The sequence below is a fragment of the Hermetia illucens genome, chromosome 2, assembly GCF_905115235.1.
Source record: "Hermetia illucens chromosome 2, iHerIll2.2.curated.20191125, whole genome shotgun sequence".
Lineage (NCBI taxonomy): Eukaryota > Metazoa > Arthropoda > Insecta > Diptera > Stratiomyidae > Hermetia > Hermetia illucens.
In genome coordinates this window covers 92,262,454-92,283,500 of record NC_051850.1, presented here as the reverse complement: position 1 = coordinate 92,283,500, position 21,047 = coordinate 92,262,454, and the positions used below count along the sequence as shown (strand labels likewise).

Genomic DNA, 21,047 nt, shown 5'->3' with positions numbered 1-21,047 from the left:
GGCACTACCTCATTTCCGCCCTGGAAGAGGCGTGACCAAAGTCACTGCACAGTGGCATTTGCACGATTATATAAACTCAAAAATACTTTATGTGTATGAATTGCAACCAAGCCAAAAACCGTCTAGTAGTATTTGCCCAAGAATGAGGGGTCCGTGGACACAACCGTGGAAGTATGGACTTGGGACTCCCTCAATTCCTTGAACAAAAACCTGTATAAGATTAAGCTTGCAATATTAGCATTTCAATCTCAGTTTTTACGGGTATAGTGGTAAATTGTACGATTTGATTTGCTGCGCAGCGTTTCTCTATGAAATTCAACCAAAACCATCAAGAAGCAAATCCATAATTTCTCTCAGTCGGGGGAATTCCTACATGGACTTACGAGCAAGGACAATATCCAATGTTACAAAGTGGTCATACGACCAGGATCATCGTTCTTTTCAATTTCATGATTCAGTCGGCTTTATGAGTCTACATTGATCTTACACTTTTGTAAATAGCAAATAGATCAGTAGATCAGCACTTGACCACACAATTTTTCCAATCATATTGTGAGCAGCTCCGCACGGCTCCCACCGGAAAATTGTCTAGAATTGGACGGAATGTTTTGTAAGAATATCGACCGCCACGAAGGCTCTAGAGCCTCCTTCTGTAGTGGCACCCCTATTGTAGAAGGAAGTGTATATTGGTTGGTCTGTGAGAGCAATTGCTCCGAAAACAGCGGAGGTCCATAATCCCGAAACTAGATAAGTTCGAAGGTACAAAGACGGAGGGTTTATACTACATGCAAAAAAAATTGGCCAGCAAGCATACTCAAGAAGTAACGAGAATCGGCCTAACATGTTTGCAGTTTGAGAGTCTTTATAGTATACCTACCCAATATGAACATACCTTCGTAAACAGCTACGGACGAAGTTATCTTCTCGGCCAGTATGCCAAAAATGTCGAACATTTCCGTACTCCTTCATAACCTTATTGAATAAAGTGAGAGCGCGATAACTGAAAACCATTGCCGAAAAGTATCTCATTCAATGCATTGATACTCGTACCCTCTCAGGAAGATTCCCGTCTTTTTAATCGACTTTTTGAACATCTCCGAGTACTTAACATAGGCATTGTCTTTTTGGTGTCATCTATTTCGTTAGTTGTTAGAATAGATTACTGTATGTACCGTGCTACAAAAGAACACTGCACTGCAACTGACGGATCACTCGCATTTCGAGGTTGGTTTAGATTCACAAACTTTCACTCAGATTTCTCTGAACCAATTTGCGTCCTCTTTCCTGAAGTGCCTTGGCCTGAGCTCTCAGCTTTATAATCGCTCAGGTGTGGTTTCGAGTTAAAAAATGTGCCAATAGTAATGTTTCGAAACTTATCTGGCAAAACATTAGTATTTGCTACAACTAGAGAACGATTACTCGACAATCAAAAAACGTTCGCAAGCTACAATTAGCTTGGAAATCTCAGTTATTAAACTTTAATAGCATCCAATTTGAGGCAATCATGCCTGATCTTGAGCACGTTGCTTTTTTTATTAGTAATAACGAAAAGTTGATTGCGATTTTTTCTTGCTCGTGTTTTCTGCACATCGCGTTTAACTGTTCATGGGCTCCATGGTGCCTGGCATAACGGATCACTTAATTACAAACTATCATTCATCAAAGACGTTTAAAAGATTTCAAGATTTCAACCTAAGTCGTCTTGAAGACGTTGCTGGTGCTGAGTGACTCTTCTAGAAAATTGAATGTTCGCCTTCCGTTCCATTCGATATTGCCTGCAAAAACCAGAAGAAAACGAAGAGCCAGAAACCGGGGGCATCTTCAGCTGAACTTAAATAGTTCGTTCAACCAAGACATGAATTGCACTTGGTTCAATCAATGAAATGTGAAAACAAAATCTTTTTATTAATCATTTGTTGCAATGGCTCAATTTTTGCCCCCTTCTGTATAAAGCTATTCGCCAGCTGCGTTATTAGAGCAAAATTCGAAAGTGGAGTTTGTACCCGAAATAACCTTGGGTTATATCACAAAGCACGAATTAATTGATCGAATACCCACGACCAAACTCTGTCGACATTGGCATTAATGTTTGCAGATTAATGCATCGAATTTGATCCGTCGCCATGAAACCAAGCTTAATTGATCGATTCTCAAAATTCCTCGAGGGAATCAATTCTTTTAATGTTTAACAATAGTTTTTATGCATCATTGGGTTGTCAATACCTGACTGTAACTCGAAGTTATTATTTTAGTATTAACTACCCAACTATAAGCAAGCAAGTGATTTTTATGATTATAAGATTGTCTATTATAATTGCTAACCTTGCTAAAAGTCTCCATTCTTTTGCCCCATGGAAAACTATCCAAGCAGATTCGAACTGTCGCCCAGAATCGTCTCATCGCCCTCACAGCTGGCATTTTTCTAGTATCAGCCCTTCAGAACGTGCATTTTTAAGGGTTTGTGTAAAACAAAACCTTATTAAAATCGATTCACTGTCTGTCTGTCTGTCACACGCACTTTTCTCCAAAACGGCTAAACCGATCCGAACGAAATTTGGTGGAAAGATGGGGAACTATGAAATCCCACGCACACAGCGAGTGACATAAATTTAGATGGAGTTTAAAGAGGGGCTCTCCATATATGCAAAGGAGGGATTTAAACATTTTTTTCACCGGATGTAGCCATGTGGGGTATCAAATGTCTCTGTTAGTACTTTCCAAAACTGATATCAGGTTTGGCTTGAATTGCAAAGTGCGCGAGTAAGGATTCAAAATGGACGCACTTAAAATGAGACAGGACCCATTTTCGGAAACTACCCAACCCAAAAATCCGTAAACAATCAGAGTGGTGCGCTTAGATGAAATCTAGGCCTCAAAATATGTCCCATTTCGATATCTGCTCAGATAAACTTACTAATATTATATTACCAACTGACTAAAAAGCCCCCTTAAATTCATCCTAGGACTTCCAAATTTGATAGAAATCTGGTCATTTACGCCAAAGTTATAGCAGTGCGAATTCGCTGCTTCCAAAGCCATGCAAATAAGCTGCTGACGTCATAATTAACGAGAATAATTGACATTCGCGTGAAATACTAAACTCGCATTGAAGAATCTACTTCTCCCCTGCCCTCTTTAAGGTTTTATGCAAAACGCTTCTGTGAAATTTAAGCCTCGAGAAATGTCCCATTCAGATATCTGCTCAAATAAATGGTTATTCGTCTCCATAACCAACATCTTAGAGCGAATAACAGAGATATGCGCAGAAGGACTTTGCCATTCTGGGTATTTCGACTCAACAAAAGAGTCGAAAAGTTGAGAAAGGAGATTAGTCGTGTCACGCAAGCACTTCTTGGAAATCCATCACCAAGAGTGCACAGATGCGTTGGGAACATCATTGGAAACTACCCTCTGTCCAATGATATGCCAATCGCAGAAATCCTTGAGGTGCTGAACCAGAAACTTGCGGTATGCTCCAATCGCATCCGTAGATATCAAAAAAGCTTTCAGCGAAGGACAGATTCTACAAAAATCTCGCCAACTCAGGTAGGGAAAGTAACCTCGATCTGGATCAGGCAGAAGACTTCTGAAGAAGTGTTTGGAGCGAATCCAGCCGTTGCAATTTAGAAGCGACGTGGCTCCCACACCTTTTGCGTTCATGCGAAGGCCTCCCCGAAATGACCATGTCTGACATAACTGAAACTGACGTAGAAGCAGTCCTTCAAAAGGCAGGTAATTGGAAGGCGCCAGGAGTTGACAAGATTCACAGCTTCTGGTTGAAGCAATTCAAGAGCACTCCCAGGGTATTGGCAACCCATTTTAATTAGATGATTGCCGATCCGAAATTAGTTCCAGAATTTTTCACCAAGGGGATCACTTTTCTCATGCCCAAGGAACAGGGTGCCTCTTGTCCTTCAAAATGTCCACCAATTACTTGTCTTCCTACCATGTACAAGGTCTACCTCAGTTCTGTGCGCGAACATCTCTAAACATCTTGATGTTCATAAATTGATAGCTGAGGAGCAAAAAGATTGCGCAAAAGGCTTCCGAGGCTGTAAAGAATAGCTTATAATCAATACGGTAGCTGTAAAGCAGGCTATCCACCAAAAACGAAATATCTCGACAGCCTACATCGATTATAAATCAGCCTTTGACTTCATATCACATTCGTGGTTACTACAAGTGTTACGCTTGTACAAAATCAACTCGAATGTGGAAGCTATCCGTATCCTCACAAATATCGGGAGAGATACCAATCAGGCGTGGCATCTTCCGAGGCGACTCTCTAAGCCCGCTGTTGTTTTGTTTGGCTTTGAGTCGGTTATCCCATCTTCTGCATGAAAGCAATACGGGTTCCAAGTCAAGCGTGGCATATTGTCGAAATGCACATTAAGTCATTTAATGTACATTGACGACATCAAATTGTATGCCAACGACGAAAACCAACTTCGTTCCTTGCTGGACATCACCATCCAGTTTCAGCAGGGATATCGGCATGCAGTTGGGTTTGGAGAAATGTCGCATAAAAACAATTGTTCGGGAAGAACACACCGACAACGAAGGATACAGTCAAAATAACATCCAAATTGAGGGTATGGATTCGACGTCTACAAATACCTCAGCATATTGCAAACAACAACACCCGCTGTGGCAATAATTAAATCAAAGTTGTTTGGGGAATTTGAACGACGTCTGGATCTTGTCATGAAAACTGAGCTGCTCGGGAAAAATAAAATCATGCCAATCAACACCTCCGCCATTCCCGTCCTTCCATATACTTCCAGTGTGATAGAGTGGAGTAATACGGATTTAGAATCTGTCAATAGACGGGTAAGGGTAGTTCTTGCAAAGAGCAACATGCACAATAGAGCTGCCGAAAAATTGCGGATCACTATCCCACGTCATCAGGGAGGAAGGGGGGTACTTGATTTAAAAACGTTGCACTACAATCAAGTGCATTCTCTTCGTGAATTTTTCTATGAGAAACAATCCTCTAGCCAAACACATCAGGCTACCGCCATGGCAGATAATACATTATCTCCTTTGAACTTAAGAAGCAGAGAATGGGATCCAATGTCGAATGTTACCTCAGTCCAACAGAAGATCGACATGTGGAAAGAGAAATCCATTCACGGAGGCCATATAAAAAATTTGTTGTTGTCAGGCATTGACATCGAAGCCTCTTACAAATGGTTGACTAATGGTGCACTTTTCTATTAGACCGAAGCATTCCTAACTTCAATTCAGGATACTTCGCTCCCAACAAAAAATTATAAACGGTACCTTCTTCACCACTCTTCAGTCACACAGTCAACTCCAGTTGTAGGTTATGCAACTGTGAAAAGGAGGCCATCCAGCACATAACATCTGCGTGCAGGATGTTGAGTAGTTCCGAGTACACCATCCGTCATAACTCCGTCTGCAAGATTCTCCATCAAAACGTTCAAGCGTTGAAGTGTAACTTAGTGGCAACCTACCATCCTTATTATAAGTATACTCCGCAGAGAATCTTGGAAAATGATCGGGTCAAACTACTGTGCACTGCCACCGACCACAGTGTTAATCACAATAGACCCGATCTAGTTCTGCTTTTCAAGGAAGAACGGGCGTGCTTCATAATCGATGTAGCCATACCGTTGGACCGAAACACTGTCGAAAAATAGCACGAAAAAATCCGGAATTGCGGCCTCTTGGCGAATGATATGAAGCAAACATGGAGACTACAAAAGATTGAAGTAGTCCCAGTGGTAATTTCAGCGATGGGGTTAGTCCCGAAAAATATTAGGTTGGGGAAAAAGTAATGTCGTATTTTGTCAATAGATGGCGACACTTAAACATGTCTTGTGTTGTACTTACCGCATCGAGTCATATTATATGGCGATTTGAAGGCGACAATCTGGGCTACAGGTGTCTATTTGACAGTTTTATGATCGTACGTTTCAGTCTCAAGTTATAGCGCGTCAAAGATGGAGTCCACCAAGGAAGAAATTCGTCATATTTTACATTTTTACTACCTGAGAGGTAAAAATGCAACGAAGGTGGCCAAACAATTTTTTGAAGTTTATGGGTTCGATACTGTAGTGATTCGCACAGCACATCGTTGGTTCGAACAATTTCGTTCTGGTGTAGTGGATGTCGAAGATACACCCCGCATTGGTAGGCCAATCGTCGTAGAAAGCGATAAAATCATCCAAGAGACCGGCATGTGAGCATTCGCTCGATTGGCCAGGAACTGGGTAAGGACCATAAAATCGTTTGGAACCATGTGCAGAAGACTGGATTCCAAAAAAAGCTGGATGTTTGGGTACCACACCAGTTGACGGAAAAAAATCTCTTGGACCGAATCAACGCCTGCGATACACTGCTGAACCGGAACGAATTCGACCCAGTTTTTAAGCGGATGGTGACTGGTGATAAAAAGTGGATCACGTACGAAAATCTCAAGCGAAAAAGTTCGTGGTCAAAGCGCGGCGAACCGGCCCAAATCATCGCCAAGCCCGGATTGACGGCCAGGAAGGTTTTGCTGTATGTTTGGTGGGATTGGAAGGGAGTCATCCACTATGAGCTGCTCAACTATGGCCAGGCCATCAATTCGGTCCTCTACTGTTAGCAACTCGACCGTTTGAAGCAGGCGATTGACTAAGAGCGGCCAGAATTGGTCAATAGGAATGGTGTTCTGTTCCACCAGGACAACACTCGGCCTCACACATGTTTGGTGACCTGCCAGAAGCTACGGGAGCTCGGATGTCCTATCACACCCACCGGATAGTCCTGACCTGGTACCAAGTGATTACCATCTCTTCCAGTCCATGGAAAACGCTCTTGGTGCTACTAAATTGGCCTGAAAAGAGGAAAGAGGAAACTGTCTGTCCGAGTTTTTTGCAAATAAGGAGAGGGGTTTTATAAGGGAGGATAATGGAGTTGCCTTCTAAATGGCAACAAGTTTGCGAATAAAACGGTACATATAACATAAAATAAAATACATAAAATTCGATCACAAATACGACATTACTTTTTCCCCAACCCAATATATATAAAGCGCTGAAAACGCTCGATTTAAGGGCCGGGCTATACATGGAGATGCAAAAAGCGGTGCTATAGTCCGAAGAGTCCTGTCCAGTAACAATCTGACCTAATGGACTTCAGTCTTGATTCCTACTGTCTTCCATTGATCTATGTCTCTGTAGTGTAGAACTAGCGCGTCATTGCTTGAAGTGTTTGCGACAATCGGGATTTAGCAATACATTTCCGCATGGTTGCACACACTGATATCTAAAGTGTCAAATTTTCGGTTTTCAATTCGAAAAATTGTAAAGGGACGTTGGATGGTTGGATTGGTTGATGGTCAGCAACTTAATCTCGCCACCCCGGGTTTGAATCCCATTTCGTCCTGGATGACTGTGTACATGTATATAGGTTTAAGACTCCTACAGTACTAAGTGTGATGACAACGAAAATGAAGCACAGCCACATTGAAAATTCGATATGGAAAAAGGACCATAGTGATACCCTATACTCCGCAAAGAAGTGAATTACAACATAAATAATAATATACCATAATACCATCATGGTAAAGTTTGAATTTCCACTTACGGAAAAGGTGAAGGAAGTTGATAACTTGCGGTGTTCACTCCTCCTTAAAATGATCATCCCGTGTGAAGACCGTTTTTCTTTCGCTTTTTTTAGAAATTTTTTGTGAAAAACTGGATAAAGATACAAATACGAATTTTTCACTATTTATATAGCAACTTATACATCCATCTCCAAAAAAGGTGTTATTATGTTGCCACGTTAGAAGGCGTTGTGATCATCCTAAACCACACACACCATACACCACAGTCCGCAAACTAGGATTAATAAAAAATATTGAAGGCTACATTTTTGGTACCTTGTTAAACTTTCTTTTTTTGTAAATTTTGGTGTTTTTCCAAGGCTTCTTTAATGAATAAAAAAAAAATTACCGAATGATTCGCAATTGTCCTAGTTTGCGGACCGTAGAAATATGCTCTCAATAAGTCGTGAATATTTCATAGATTTTGAGTTATGGTGGCAGCAGATTTTCAACTTGCAGTTTCGAAAAAAACACATTTAAAAAGTGGAATGCAATTTTTAACCATAAAATCTTAACTGAAACATATGTAAAGCCTTGGCTTCAATTCTTGTGCTTTTAGCGAAGTCATTCGAATGTCATTCGGATCGATAAATACGCGCTTTATTACAGCGATCGACATAAACCTGGCATGTGACATTTATCAAAAAATCATTTTGCCAATTTATTTTACACTACCCACGTTTTTTGGTTTTTTTGAAAAATTATTTTGAAGGACTAGATAAAGATAGAAACGTGATTTTTTCACCATATGTTTACTGATATCTCTAGTATATGCGATAAATTTCTCAGCTTGATATCTTAGCTAGTTTTTGGAATACATGTCAATTTATGCACCCATCTGGAAAAAAAGGTGTTTTTCTGCTGCCACGCTGGACGGCGCTGTGTTCATCTGAGGAAAAAAAACTAAGTGGCATTTTAATATGGACAATATTCCACGGTCCGCAAACTAGGATAACTAGAAAATATTAAAAGACAAATTTTTTGTGGGCTTTTAAACTTAATTTTTTGAATTTTGGTGTTTTTTTACGGCTTTTTTTATGAATAAAAAAAAACTACCAATCCGATTACAATTATCCTAGTTTGCGGACCGTAGAAATATGTATTAAAGAAGTCGTGAAAATTTCAAAGAATTTGGTTGGATAGATTTTGAGCTATGGTGGCAGCCGATTTTCAAGATGCAGTTTCGAGAAAAACGCATTTGAAAATTTAAATGTGATTACCAATAGTAAAATTTTAACTCATCGTTAATCTGCTATACCTGGTCTATAGAGAGGACCCTCCGTTTCTTTAAAAAAGTCTTGTAAGGCCGATTGTTGCTCTCTGGTTTCAATTATGGCTCTTTTAGCGAGTTCAGTCGACCGTCGTTCGGACCGCCAAATTCGCGCTTCATTACGGCGGTCGACATAAACCTGACATATGTGACCAACTTGACATCCCATTGTCACTAGGATTTTGAGAATACCATTGAATCCTTCATTGAATATAATTACAGCCAGAAAGGTGGCTATTTCGACGACCTTGGCCCCAGAATGAAAGTGTTTAAGAGCGAAAGTCCAGATCAATGCATTTAGTGACTCATTGTTATCCTGAGTCTCTGCTCCTAAACATCTGTTCAAGAGATCATCTTGTAACAAATCTTTGTAGATTGGTTTGATAACTCTTTGAACTTCTTCTGTCAAAGGTGCCTTCTCGTGGTGAAAACTATCCAGTTCTCCTTTAGCTTCCGCTTTGCGCCATTTGCACCAACTGTCCTCGCCTGCTGGACAATTTTGATGCTGAGGATTTTCGTCTGTAGAACATTTATGGAAGAAAGTTGCCCAAATTTCTTGCTTCACTCCTTCTATCGAATTTGCGTATCGACGAATAGCTAGCCCAAAAAATGTAGTGAGGTCGTTAATAACCGTATCAGTAGGTTTTCCAGTCCCCTTTCCACCAATGCCTTTGTGTGATTACTAAGCCGCGTTCCCATTCTTTTCTCGACAGGTCCTACGCATTCCTTTTTAAGGTTTTGTGTAAACACAAAACCTTATTAAAATCGGTTTACCGTCTGTCTGTCTGTCTGTCCGTCTGTCTGTCTGTCCGTCACACGCATTTTTCTCGGAAACGGTTACAGCGATTGACACCAAATTTGGTAAAAATCCATCCATCCAATCCATCCAATGGTAATTTTTTTTTTCATCAAATATAGTCATGTGGGGTATCAAATTAAAGGTCTCAGTTAGTACTTTTCGAAAACGGTCTTAGTTTTGACATTTGTTGGAAAGGTGGGGAGTGCGGGGGGTTGAAAGTGACCATTCCTTTACGGGGGCCATTCTCAGAAACTACCAAACCGAAAAATCTGAACAAAATCAAGAGGCTGCCACTATATGGTGCCTGGGCTCCGAAATACCTTTCATACTGATATCTGCACAAATAAAGTTAATAATAGTATATTACTGTAATTTTTAGTAATTCGCTGCAAATCCCCCCTTAAGTTCATGCTAGGACCACGAAATTTGGCAACAATATAGGGTGTAACATAGAGCATGATATTACCAGGTTTGGTGGAAATCGCACTATTGCTAACAAAGTTATAATACGTCAAACTTGTCGCTTCTTTGCAAATTCAAGGCTACAAATGTCAATATCATCCGAAAGTGGATATTCTCACATAATATTGTATATGCATATATTACGTGCTACGTACTAAGAAATGCACAAAACCTTTCGTACCTGAAGCGTCCAGCTTCCGGTTTCCCGACTTGTTTACTACTACGTATATTTTATTATTTGCAGAAATTCGCAGAAATACCGAAGGAAACTCCAGCAAAATCCAATATACAATATACAAAACTTGTCGCAATTGGAACATCCATGTTCATGCTTGCTAAAAGTCTCTTTGCTGATGTTGATGCGAAGTCCTTTTTCTTCTCTGATAAGTATCGATTCCCATGAAATACTCGTTTTTTAGTGCGAGCATGACGTTGAACGTTAAAGCGATCTCCCTTCGTACGATCCATTTAAAAAAATCACTGAACACACAAACAGCACAATACTTACAACAAAATATAACTGAGTATAACTTGAACGCCTTTTAGTGGTCACTCTAGACTGGATTATCCTTTTTATTCCAAACAGCAAATAAGTTTAGACAATTAATTGATTTTTTATCTTTTTATATTTACACCTGTGTTCGAATTTATAAGGCTCAGGTAAAAAAATAACAGGTAAAAGAAGACTCGATGCTCTTTCTCATCGAGTATTCTAGCCGCGGCTGCAAACTCTTTACCTGTTTAACCCTGTAATTTCTGAAGGACTTGGAATATCAGAAAATCCCTTTGCCCACATATTCCCCACTATATATAGATACAATTCATGCAAAAAAAATCGATTTCTCCAACCCGACACACGGGATGAACCCCTTAAGAAGTTATCTCGCTTCAAAGTGGAGTTACTTTGATATATCATAGTACATAAATCATAGGCGTATTGCTAAGACAGTTATCGTCGCAATTTGTGGGCGGGACGGGTGAAGAAGCGGAGAGATACATTTCCAATATTTTGTGTTATTAATACGATTGAAAATTAAGCCTTTAGCATAACTTCGACATCATGGATTGAAAAGTTAAATTTTAGAAAATCATTTAAAATCGGTTCAATGTCTGTCTGTCTGTCACAGGCACTTTTCTCAGAAACGGCTATACCGATTGACACGAAATTTGGTGACAAGGTAGGACCTGTGGACCCCCAGACATGCATGTGTTTGCAGTCCCCATACATGTAAAAGGGGGGTGTAAAATGTTTTTCACCAAATATAGTCATGTAGGGTATCAAATGAAAGGTATCGATTACTACTTTTCGAAGCCGGTATTAGTTTTGAGATTTGGTAAAAAGGCGGGGAGTAGGAGGAATGCAAAGTGAAAAATCATGAAACTGTCTCTATATGGTGCCCAGGCCTCAAAATACTCTCCATATCGATATCTGTTCAAATTAAGTTAATAATAGTATAGTACCATATTTTTGGGGAAATTGAGTAAAACCCCCCTTAAGTTTATCTCAGAGTTATAAAAATCGGTAGTAGTATAGAATATAATATGAAGCATATTATCTCCAAGTTTGATCAAAATCATACTGTTAGTAACAAAGTTACAGTAGCTCAAAGTTGTCTTTATCGTGTAAATTTACAACCCGAAGTACTAAATCCGATATGCTAAATGCATATTCTTAACAGGCTACGTACAAATGGGATAGTTCTACACTTAAATATACTCACAGAAGAAGCAAACAAAACCTTTCGTACCTGAAGCGCCCAGCTTCCGGTTTCCCGACTTGCTTGGTTGTTAGATCCAAAACGTGACCCTGGGCAGTTTGTGGGAGCATCCGCCACTACCATAAATTATTGCTTTAATTCACATACTGCAATAAACTCTGGCGTGTATGAAGCGATTAGTCAGTTGTCAATAATATGTGCGCAAAATAATAAGATTTCCCCCTAATAATTATTATACTCTACATGCCCAGCATTCCAGACGCATTAATCAGTTGCACTTGTTTGCAAATTATCTGGTCGCTTACAGACAGATATATTCCTGTTTTCAACAAATCTGAATCAAAGTTCCATTCCAGATTCAATAAATAAAACACTTCAAGCCGAGAGCAATTAATGTCACCCCAAAGTATAATCCGCCGCCGCGTGCTCCTAGCTTTGTAGGCAGGCGGCTAGTAATGCAGTCAATATACAATACAAATGTAGTACAGTAAAATCTGAGATATTCCTAAAAGAGAAATAAATTCGCCGATTATCTTGTTTTGCAATGAGATTCTGCGAACCAGGCGCCATGGAATCGGCCGACGACGAGGCAAAAAATAAAAAGCAGCAATTGAGCATGTTTTGAAATAGATGCAGCAGACAGCCCGAGTGGTTCTTCATTATATTAAAAGCCATTTTCGTAGCTGCAATAATTTCCGTTGCACAGTGGCTCATTTGTTGTCAATTGAAATATTGCAGTGTATCTTACCTCAATCCACTTGTCGGTTGGGAAACCAATCAATTTATCTTTCGCTTGCACTCAACCGCATGTTTTCCAGTTCAAGCTATTCATCGAGCAGTGGTTGAAGTCGCCTCGCTGACTTTCTGCCAATTGAGGATTTGCATGAAACGAGAACAATTTTGTTTCCGAAATAAGTCCCGAGGTGAGGTATTTAGTAAAAGTGGATGAGCCTTTTGGGGCGCATATGCTTACTATTAATACCGCGTGTACTCACTACTCAGTTCAGCCTGCTATCCTGCTATACGGGGTGCTTACCCATGCGAATAGAAAACCTTCCAAGTTCAAGAATTTTACTTTGGGAATTGTTGGAAAACTGCTTAATATTCACACATCAAGCCGTAAATTTTTTATTACCTTTCTCCACTATTTCTCCCTTTAAGAATTATCCCAGGCGATTCTTTATTACTTCCAATGAATTTCAGCGGAAAAAAGGCCCCGAAATGGAGTGGAAATTATTCATGCTCTTCATGGAAACATGACAATGTAAAATAATGTAGACATTAAAACTCATACCGCAAAAAGTAATTCATAAGCATTCAAAATCAATATTTTACGCAACGTATGACCTTTGCTTTGTTTGCTGCTAGTGTACGACCTTATTAACTGAGTGACTCATAAGATTCAAGCAAACAAACTTTAAACCAGGTGAACGCACACATTTTTTGCATCTTCATTGCCTCATTCAGTTTTTGTTATAAAACGGAAGAAAGGTGTGTTATGAGCAAATATGGCCACTCACGGCTTTTTAATTCTGCCGAATTTGCCCCTTTACCGTGTTTTAATGAAAACGAAAGCAGTCAATGTTCTTTCACGTAACGATCCATTAATTGACTTTTATTTCAATTTACAGAAATTACATGCACGAGCCATCTACGACAACATCGCCGATTCACCCGAGGAATTGGCCTTCAAAAAGGGTGACATACTAAATGTGATAGAACAGGACCCCGACGGATTGATTGGATGGTGGCTGTGCACTCTACGAGGAAGACAGGTAATTTAGTCGTTGTTAATAGCCCGTAGGGCATGATATTCTTCGGGAGTTATTCACATCAGAGGGGAATTGGGAGTTTTATGAGGAAATTTATTAAAGTAGCGGAAATGATAAGCCGAAATATGATTAAAAAGTCAGTAGCAGCTCACGTCATGGTACCTTTTCAGCAGATAATGAATTTTCTGGGAACATGTGCTAATCAAATGTTTATTTTTAATTAAATTTCAAAAAAGCCTTTATTTAAATAAGATATTCAAAATATATATAATAGAATCGATCATATACATATATTTATTTCTGTGGCGCTGCAGTCCGATGCCAGTCCTTGGCGACTGTGTCCTCCAATTTTGAAAACCGAGCAGCATATAACTCGCGTTGTCACTTCAATCTTTCCATCTGTCTCGAAGCTTTCCAGGCGATTATCTGCCTTCTCGCTTGCATTTGAATAATCGTGGATCCGGTTAACCTTTTGATTTCATATAGGAAACGCCTCCAGTATAGCAGATTTCAAAGGAAAACTCGAAAATATACATCTTATGCTATTCTTACAACTAAGCCTCATTCACCTGTACACGTCCCAAACAATTTTTAGTCCCCAAGCTTGCGTTCGGCCCCTCATCGATAACATCTTGAGATAATTTATAGACAAACTAGGGTACCTACCCACTCCATTTGGCTCCATAAAACTAACGAAAGACCACGATCCTGCTTTTGGGCCCCGGCAATTATCAATGATTTTCATCGACAAATTCACCCGCTCAATTTTCGGAAGGATCATCGCATTCGGCGTCGTTATATTACGAAAATGTCAGCGGCATCAGAACCAAGCTGCGTAGTTTTTTGTATATTTCCTTAAGCATCTGCCCTTAGAGTAGTTGATCAGAGTTTTGCATTAGAAAATTTATCATGCAATGCGACTGTGTTACCATTTCATGACTTTTTGAAAAACTTTTTCAGTGTCCACTTTTTCTCCCATCAGAGTGCCTGATGGCTTGTTCCTTTTCCCGATGTTTACTATTTCGATGGTTAGTCTTTAAGTGTTTGTCTCTTACAAGGATCTCGAGGTGACGTTTGACAGCAAACTCCGATTTAATATCATATTTATTATGTCGGCACACTTAGCCGAACTTCCAGAATTTCGTTACGATATCAATTGGTCAGTCATACTTTACAATTACTTCGTCTGTAATATTTTTCAATTCGCTTCCGTTCCCTTACCGCAATTGTTAAATCATCAAAAGAGGTTTATATGATCCCTAATCTTCTCTACTCTATTTATCCTAATCGTCTGGTGGTCTAAAGGACAATCTGATTGTGCGGATGCGCTAACGAGCGAAAAAGGAAACACTTCTTGTAACATCGCTCTTTGATGAAAACCTTAAAAAAGTATCTTCGTCTAAGGCCCGAGGAGACCGGGCAACTGCATACCAAGTGCAGGGCCGTCTCTTCCTCCTCCTCACATTGGCTGCATATGACCGAGACCACCACTCCCAACTTTTTCCATGTGGTAGTTTAAGGAGCAGTGTCCCGTTAAAAGCCCTACTAGGATTTTCATGCCCCATTTCTTAAAGGACAACAAAAAATGCCCTAGTTACCCCGGGTCCTTTTACAAAGATTTCCGTCTGCCGATAGAAATTCAAATTTCTCCTTTCGGCTGAGTAAATCCGTGCAATTTCCCCATTCAGATATCCTGACCTTAGCCCATATTTATTTTTAGTTCAGTTTCCGCTACTTCGTCTTGCTTTACCAGAGCTTGTGCGACGTTCACTTTCGATCTTGCAGGATATTTACCTCGTCCGCATGTGCCGCTGAGATAATTTATAAAACAATCTTCCGTATAAATAATCTACTGACATATTACGATTGGCTCATTGTCAATCTGATGAACCTAACTATTCTAACCATTTCAGACAGCATCCATGTTAGAAGCTTCATTTACATCAACGATGTGCTTACTCCCAACACTCTGCAACAATTGAATTCACTGGGAAAATTTCTTTATTCGTTTGATTAACGAACAAGCATAACGAAGCCAAGATAAATTGAGAGAAAACAGCAGAAAATTGAAGTAAAAGTAAATTGAATAATTACAGAGCCAAAGCTGACAATTCATAATTGAGGCTGAGCTTTCTGAAGATTCTCGGTACTAATTAGGCCAGCGCTGCCAAAGAGTTTTGCGGTGCTCTCAACAGAGCAATTCCGGTAAACTGTTTAATGATTTTGGTAGGTGTTGGAGAAAATTAACTGATTTTAAAGCGTTCGGATCTGCATCCCGCAACAGTACGCTGTCGGACTACCAACTAAACACCTCCTTGTCATCAGAGAACTAGCCTGGAACCATTTGACACACCTCCCTGTCATCAGAGAACTAGCCTGGAACCATTTGACACATTACTTCGGGCTAACTCTCCCGGTCTCCCGGCTTTGGGAGCCTTGAGGTCAGGGAATTCCTTTCACTAACGGGAGGGGAAGAAGCGAGTTGGCAGTTCAGGGAACCCCTTACCATCCAATCCCTCCGCCGGTCGAGTTCGGTCTTCTTCGCAATAAGAAGAACCCGAACATAATGTGCAATTCGATTCCAGCTGCCAGCACCTTTCAGCATCTGACAATGTTGTCTGGAGAGAGCTCCCCTGTGTCTGCATAAAGCTGCTCATGAAAGCTGTCCCACCTCTCGCAAGAGAAAAAGGTGCGTTCAGTGCCGGCCGCCACTCCATTGCAGAACACACAATCAGGAGATCGCGCCTTCCCAATCCTGTGCAGGTAAAACTGAAAACCTCCATGCCCGCGTAGAAGTTGGGTAAGGAAGTTATCAATCTCACCGTGCGTTCAGTTCAACCACGAGTCTAAATTATCGATGAGCCGCGCAGTCCATCTCCCCCTTGGCTCATTTTGCAAGAAATTTGCCACTCGGTAAGGGTGCGTTGACGTTCTTCACGGGCAACCATCACTCTCAAGTTTTCGCCGTTACGACGATAGATAGCTTTGCCTTCCTTAGCAAGGAGGGCATCGGGGATCACTCCCGCGACCACCATCACCGCTGATTCGGAGACGGTACGATAAGCAGACGCCAGTCGCAAAGCTCCCCGCCTCTGTCTGTCAAAGGCATCAACCCATACCTCCGCACCATAGAACAGAACCGACGCAGGGTCGGGATTCTTCTTCTGGTCAAGATGACTACTTCGGTTTTTTTCAGCGCAAGGCTGGAGCCATGAGCAATCATCCATTGGCTTACCCATCACATCAATATACCAAGTCTGCTTTGCGCCTGTTCAATGTCGTCTGCATAATGGACCCGGCGCGACTCTTCAGGTATATCGAGCCTCAGTAGTCTATCATAGGAAGCGTCCCATAGGTCCGGCCATATGATGGATCCCTGTGCTACTACCGACGTGGTTTACATCCTCCTTTGGCCCTCTAGCGTCTCATAGAGCAGGGAGCGGTGTTTCAGATAATCCATCAATATCCACAAGAGATAGCTTGGCACGTGAAATGAGTTTTCTAATGTGCCTAGCATATCTGTCCATCTTACGGAATTGAAGGCATTTCTGACATCAAGCGTTATGAGGAGCACTATCCATCGGGGTTGGCGGCTGTGTGCCTCGGCTCGATGAATCGTATCTACCACCACCATAATAGCATCCAATGTGGATCTCCCCGTTCTGAACCCGAACTGCCTTGGGGATAAGTCCACTGCATCCGACTCGCTTCAACGAGTCTACTCTTGATGAGCTTCTCGAGCACTTTCCCGGCCGTGTCAAGCATACACAGTCGATATGCAGACGGGAGCTCCGCGTCACCTTTACCCTTGCTGATTAACACGAGTTTGGCCACTTTACAGCGACAAGGAAAAATTCCCTCCTTTAAGCAAGCGTTGAGCGCCTCAAGCAGCAATTCTGGCCGTTGGCCGAACACCAGTTTGTAAACTTCCGCCGGGATGCCATCAGGACTTGGCGGCATTTTGTTTTTCATAGTGAGGACCGCTTCTTCGAGCTCTCCCATTGTGAAAAGGGGGCAATCCTCGACGCTTTTCACGCTATTGACATCAACCCGTACAGGATGTCTAGGGAACAATGTCCACACAATGCGGTCCATCTGGTCGGTACTTAGTATACAGGGCCTCCACAAAGCCCCGATTTTCAGGGTGACAAGCTTATAACCAAGTCCCCACGGGTCCTCATTCACCTCGTTGACAAAGTTCTGCCAGCCGCGGGCTTTGCTTTTATTTATACCGCTGCGGAGTCTCCTTTTTGCTGATCTATATTGTGCCTTTATGGCGCATGCCTCCTCATTGGCGTGCAAACGTTGTGCCAAACGGCGGAACTTATGACGCTCCCTCCGTAGATCGGCAATTTCTGCCGTCCACCAGTGCATAGAAGGCTTGTTACGGCTGGGACCCCTCGGAGGCATGGAAGCCTCACACGCCGTCGTTATCAGGTTCATCACTTAATTTACAACGGTGTCAGCTGCGACACTACCACCCCCTGGAGCACCCTCCAGCGCGGCTCTGCCTACTCCAAGAGCTTTGATGAACTTCCCGATGTTCACTCTCGCGACATTCCACAGGCAGGGGGGCGTCGTGATCTGCCGGGTTATCAGATAGTGAAGAGAAGAGACGTGGGTTTAGTATAGCTTGGATTTGAACGAAGAGCGTAGTGAATTCTTCATAAGCCCGTAGAGACCCTCCAATTACTCTCACTAGATGAAATTTGACTGCAGTTTTCCCATTTTCTTCCGAAATGAAAAGTACTTGGAGGAATGAAGAGCCGTCTCCTACCTTCGTGAACTAAGGGACTTATGAGCTGCAACTTTGGTTAAGAACCCAAAGTAAAGGGCTGCTTTTTGGCCCCTTGGGAGATTGTTTCACAATTGCTTTGTAGAGCCAAACTTCCTACTCGTCAATACGTTTTGAGCAAATTGACTTAGATAATGGAGAATTAAATTTGTGGATAACACACACAATTTACCAAATAATATAACCACGTTTTCTTCCATGTAATATGCAATATTCGTAAATTTCCTATAATGAAGTCCATAATTTTTACATGTCATTCGAAAGCAAGCTAACCTTTAGCAACTTTGCAGATTTTTAAGTTTAAAGTACCGTTACAATAATGAAATTTAGATGAAAATTTCAACATTTTTCTAAAGTTTGAACAGTTATATCTCCACAGTAACGGTAACTTTTGCAATTGAAAAATCATCCATTTATGTGAAATTTTATGTAGTTTCCGAAAACGGTGTCAAATTTGGAATTAAATGATTGAGAGATCGAATAAGTGATTCCTCAAAGGAATGGTGCTATTTACCATTAAAATTTCTATCATTATCAACGGGACACTCTGTATACATAAATGCAGCCGTATGAACTCAGAAAACCTGCACTTAAACACCGGGTTCCGATTTATTCCATTCTGAAAATTTTGTCAATAATGCTTCTTAATTTTAGTTACCTTTGCAAGATTTTTCTCTTCTAATTCTTATCAACACTAAGCACCAAACCATTCGTTTCTTCTAATCCGTGATTTCTTACCTAATGTTCTTCTCCGCGGCTCCCTTAGTCATGAATATTACCTCATTTCGCTTCCCGGTAACATTGTCGTTTTCCTGATCCAGATGGAGCGCTTTCCAGGATATGGCGTTCTAATGTTTCGATGAAGCCTTTTCTTATCGATATTAAGCCTGATAGTGGAGATAGGCCTGATATTTGTATCGCACGAAGTAATGGTTACTGTCGCAATTTACTCTGCAATATGCAATATGTAGACGAATCTCGAAAGTAGAGTTAATGTCCACTGTCAAGTGTTGTCAAGTGCTTAGTTTGTAGAATTTAGTTGAAACTCATGCCGACACTAAACATATGCCATACCGAACTAAGCAATAAGCTAAGCATCCTCGAAAAACATCCACTTTATTTCTCTGTGGAGAAGTGAATCTTTTTCAGGCTTCCAAGCCATACCCTAAATGCAAATTATGAAGTAATTCTTGTCAACCTAAATGGACATCGCGGAAAACATCTTATTTATCTACATCTATACCGATAGCTTGCTCAATTTCTGTTTCTGAACCAAATGACATCTTGGCCTTCCAGAACTAAAGCTAAGCTGAAAACTATACGCCGGGGAATCCCTTCGCTCAAAATTAACAACGTGTCTTGCTTGCAAGAAAACCACTCAGGATTCTTGTGAGAGCCCTTCACTTATCCTTCCATAATCTAAAGTCTTGTGGTGAGACTCTGCGGTAGTGTCACGTGCTTGCAGCATATTTTCAGAATAGGGGACACTTCGGCGTCGTCTGCATTCCGAGAAGAACAAATACTACGGAAACCCCTTTTCATTAGGATACTGAGCGAATTTAAGTGTTATTATTATCCTCGACTCATAGTTATGCTTCCGTCGTTTACTTGAATACTAAGGCGACACTCCTCTTCAAGGCAATTGAAAGTGTAATGTTTTGAAAAGAAATAATAGTAAACTCACATCCGGTGCTCTTCATCGCGAAATACTCTATAAGTGACTCTTTTGGCTGCAGTAGCTGCTAAGAAAGAAAGATTTTGCTGGAGCCGTCTTTTGATGAAAATCTCAAGTTGAGAATAAACGTTCTCCTCTTTTTTAAAGATTAGTGAAAATGTATGTTTTATTTCTGGGCCTGGAACTCACATTTATTAAATGAAATAAGGGGAAAAAACTAAAGATAAGTCGCAGGGATATGCAATGTTTTTATTTTTTAATACGATAAGTTAATTAATAAATTAATTAACATCAAATTTGTTTGACACGTTATACCTACGAAATTTTAAATTCAAATTTATTAATGTCGGAGTATATGAATCGTTTTACAAATCTTCAATCAGTTTTCATTGTAATTTCACAAATTAATGACTTTTTTCTTGCATTCTATCACACATTACAATCGGATCTCCTAAGTGAAATGAAAATGAATGGATATTGTTCAATAATTGCAAATTACTCTATCGTCCCCATTTATCCATAACATTTACATAATTCTTTTGTTTACTTTGTTTGCCAGTTCTCAGTTCGTTACTTCTTATTCATTCAATCGCCTTTATTTCCATGTATCGATTTTCCATTTTACCCCCGAATAATGGTGACTAGAATTCCGATTGGAAATTTTCCGCTCTAGTTGCGTCTACAATTTATTCGGCAATTAAAGTATTCCGAATTGGTCGTAAAAGGAGAAAATTATTCACAAAGTGTGAGTTTGGTACGTTATTGGGTGTGAAAAAAGTTTTTGGGGTATTTTATATAAATGTGTGTTAGGTTAGTTATAAAAAGAGGTTTTCATCCTATTTGGAAGGTGACGACTGAGTTTCCTGGATATAGTCTCGTGACCCTTGTCACTGATGGGAAAATTTTGTTTGATGTATCAACTCTCAAAAATGGTAGGATCCTGA

At 40.6% G+C, this 21,047-nt stretch overlaps 1 protein-coding gene across 2 annotated transcripts in view; it reads left to right on the top strand.

Annotated features, from left to right (window-relative positions):
* Positions 1-21,047, top strand: part of LOC119647920 (breast cancer anti-estrogen resistance protein 1) — a 227,330-nt gene that overhangs the window by 159,994 nt on the left and 46,289 nt on the right. For both annotated transcript variants that reach the window (XM_038049244.1, XM_038049245.1), the window contains one exon: positions 13,493-13,636. In XM_038049244.1, the coding sequence (XP_037905172.1) occupies positions 13,493-13,636 (144 nt within the window). The remainder of the gene's footprint in view (positions 1-13,492; positions 13,637-21,047) is intronic.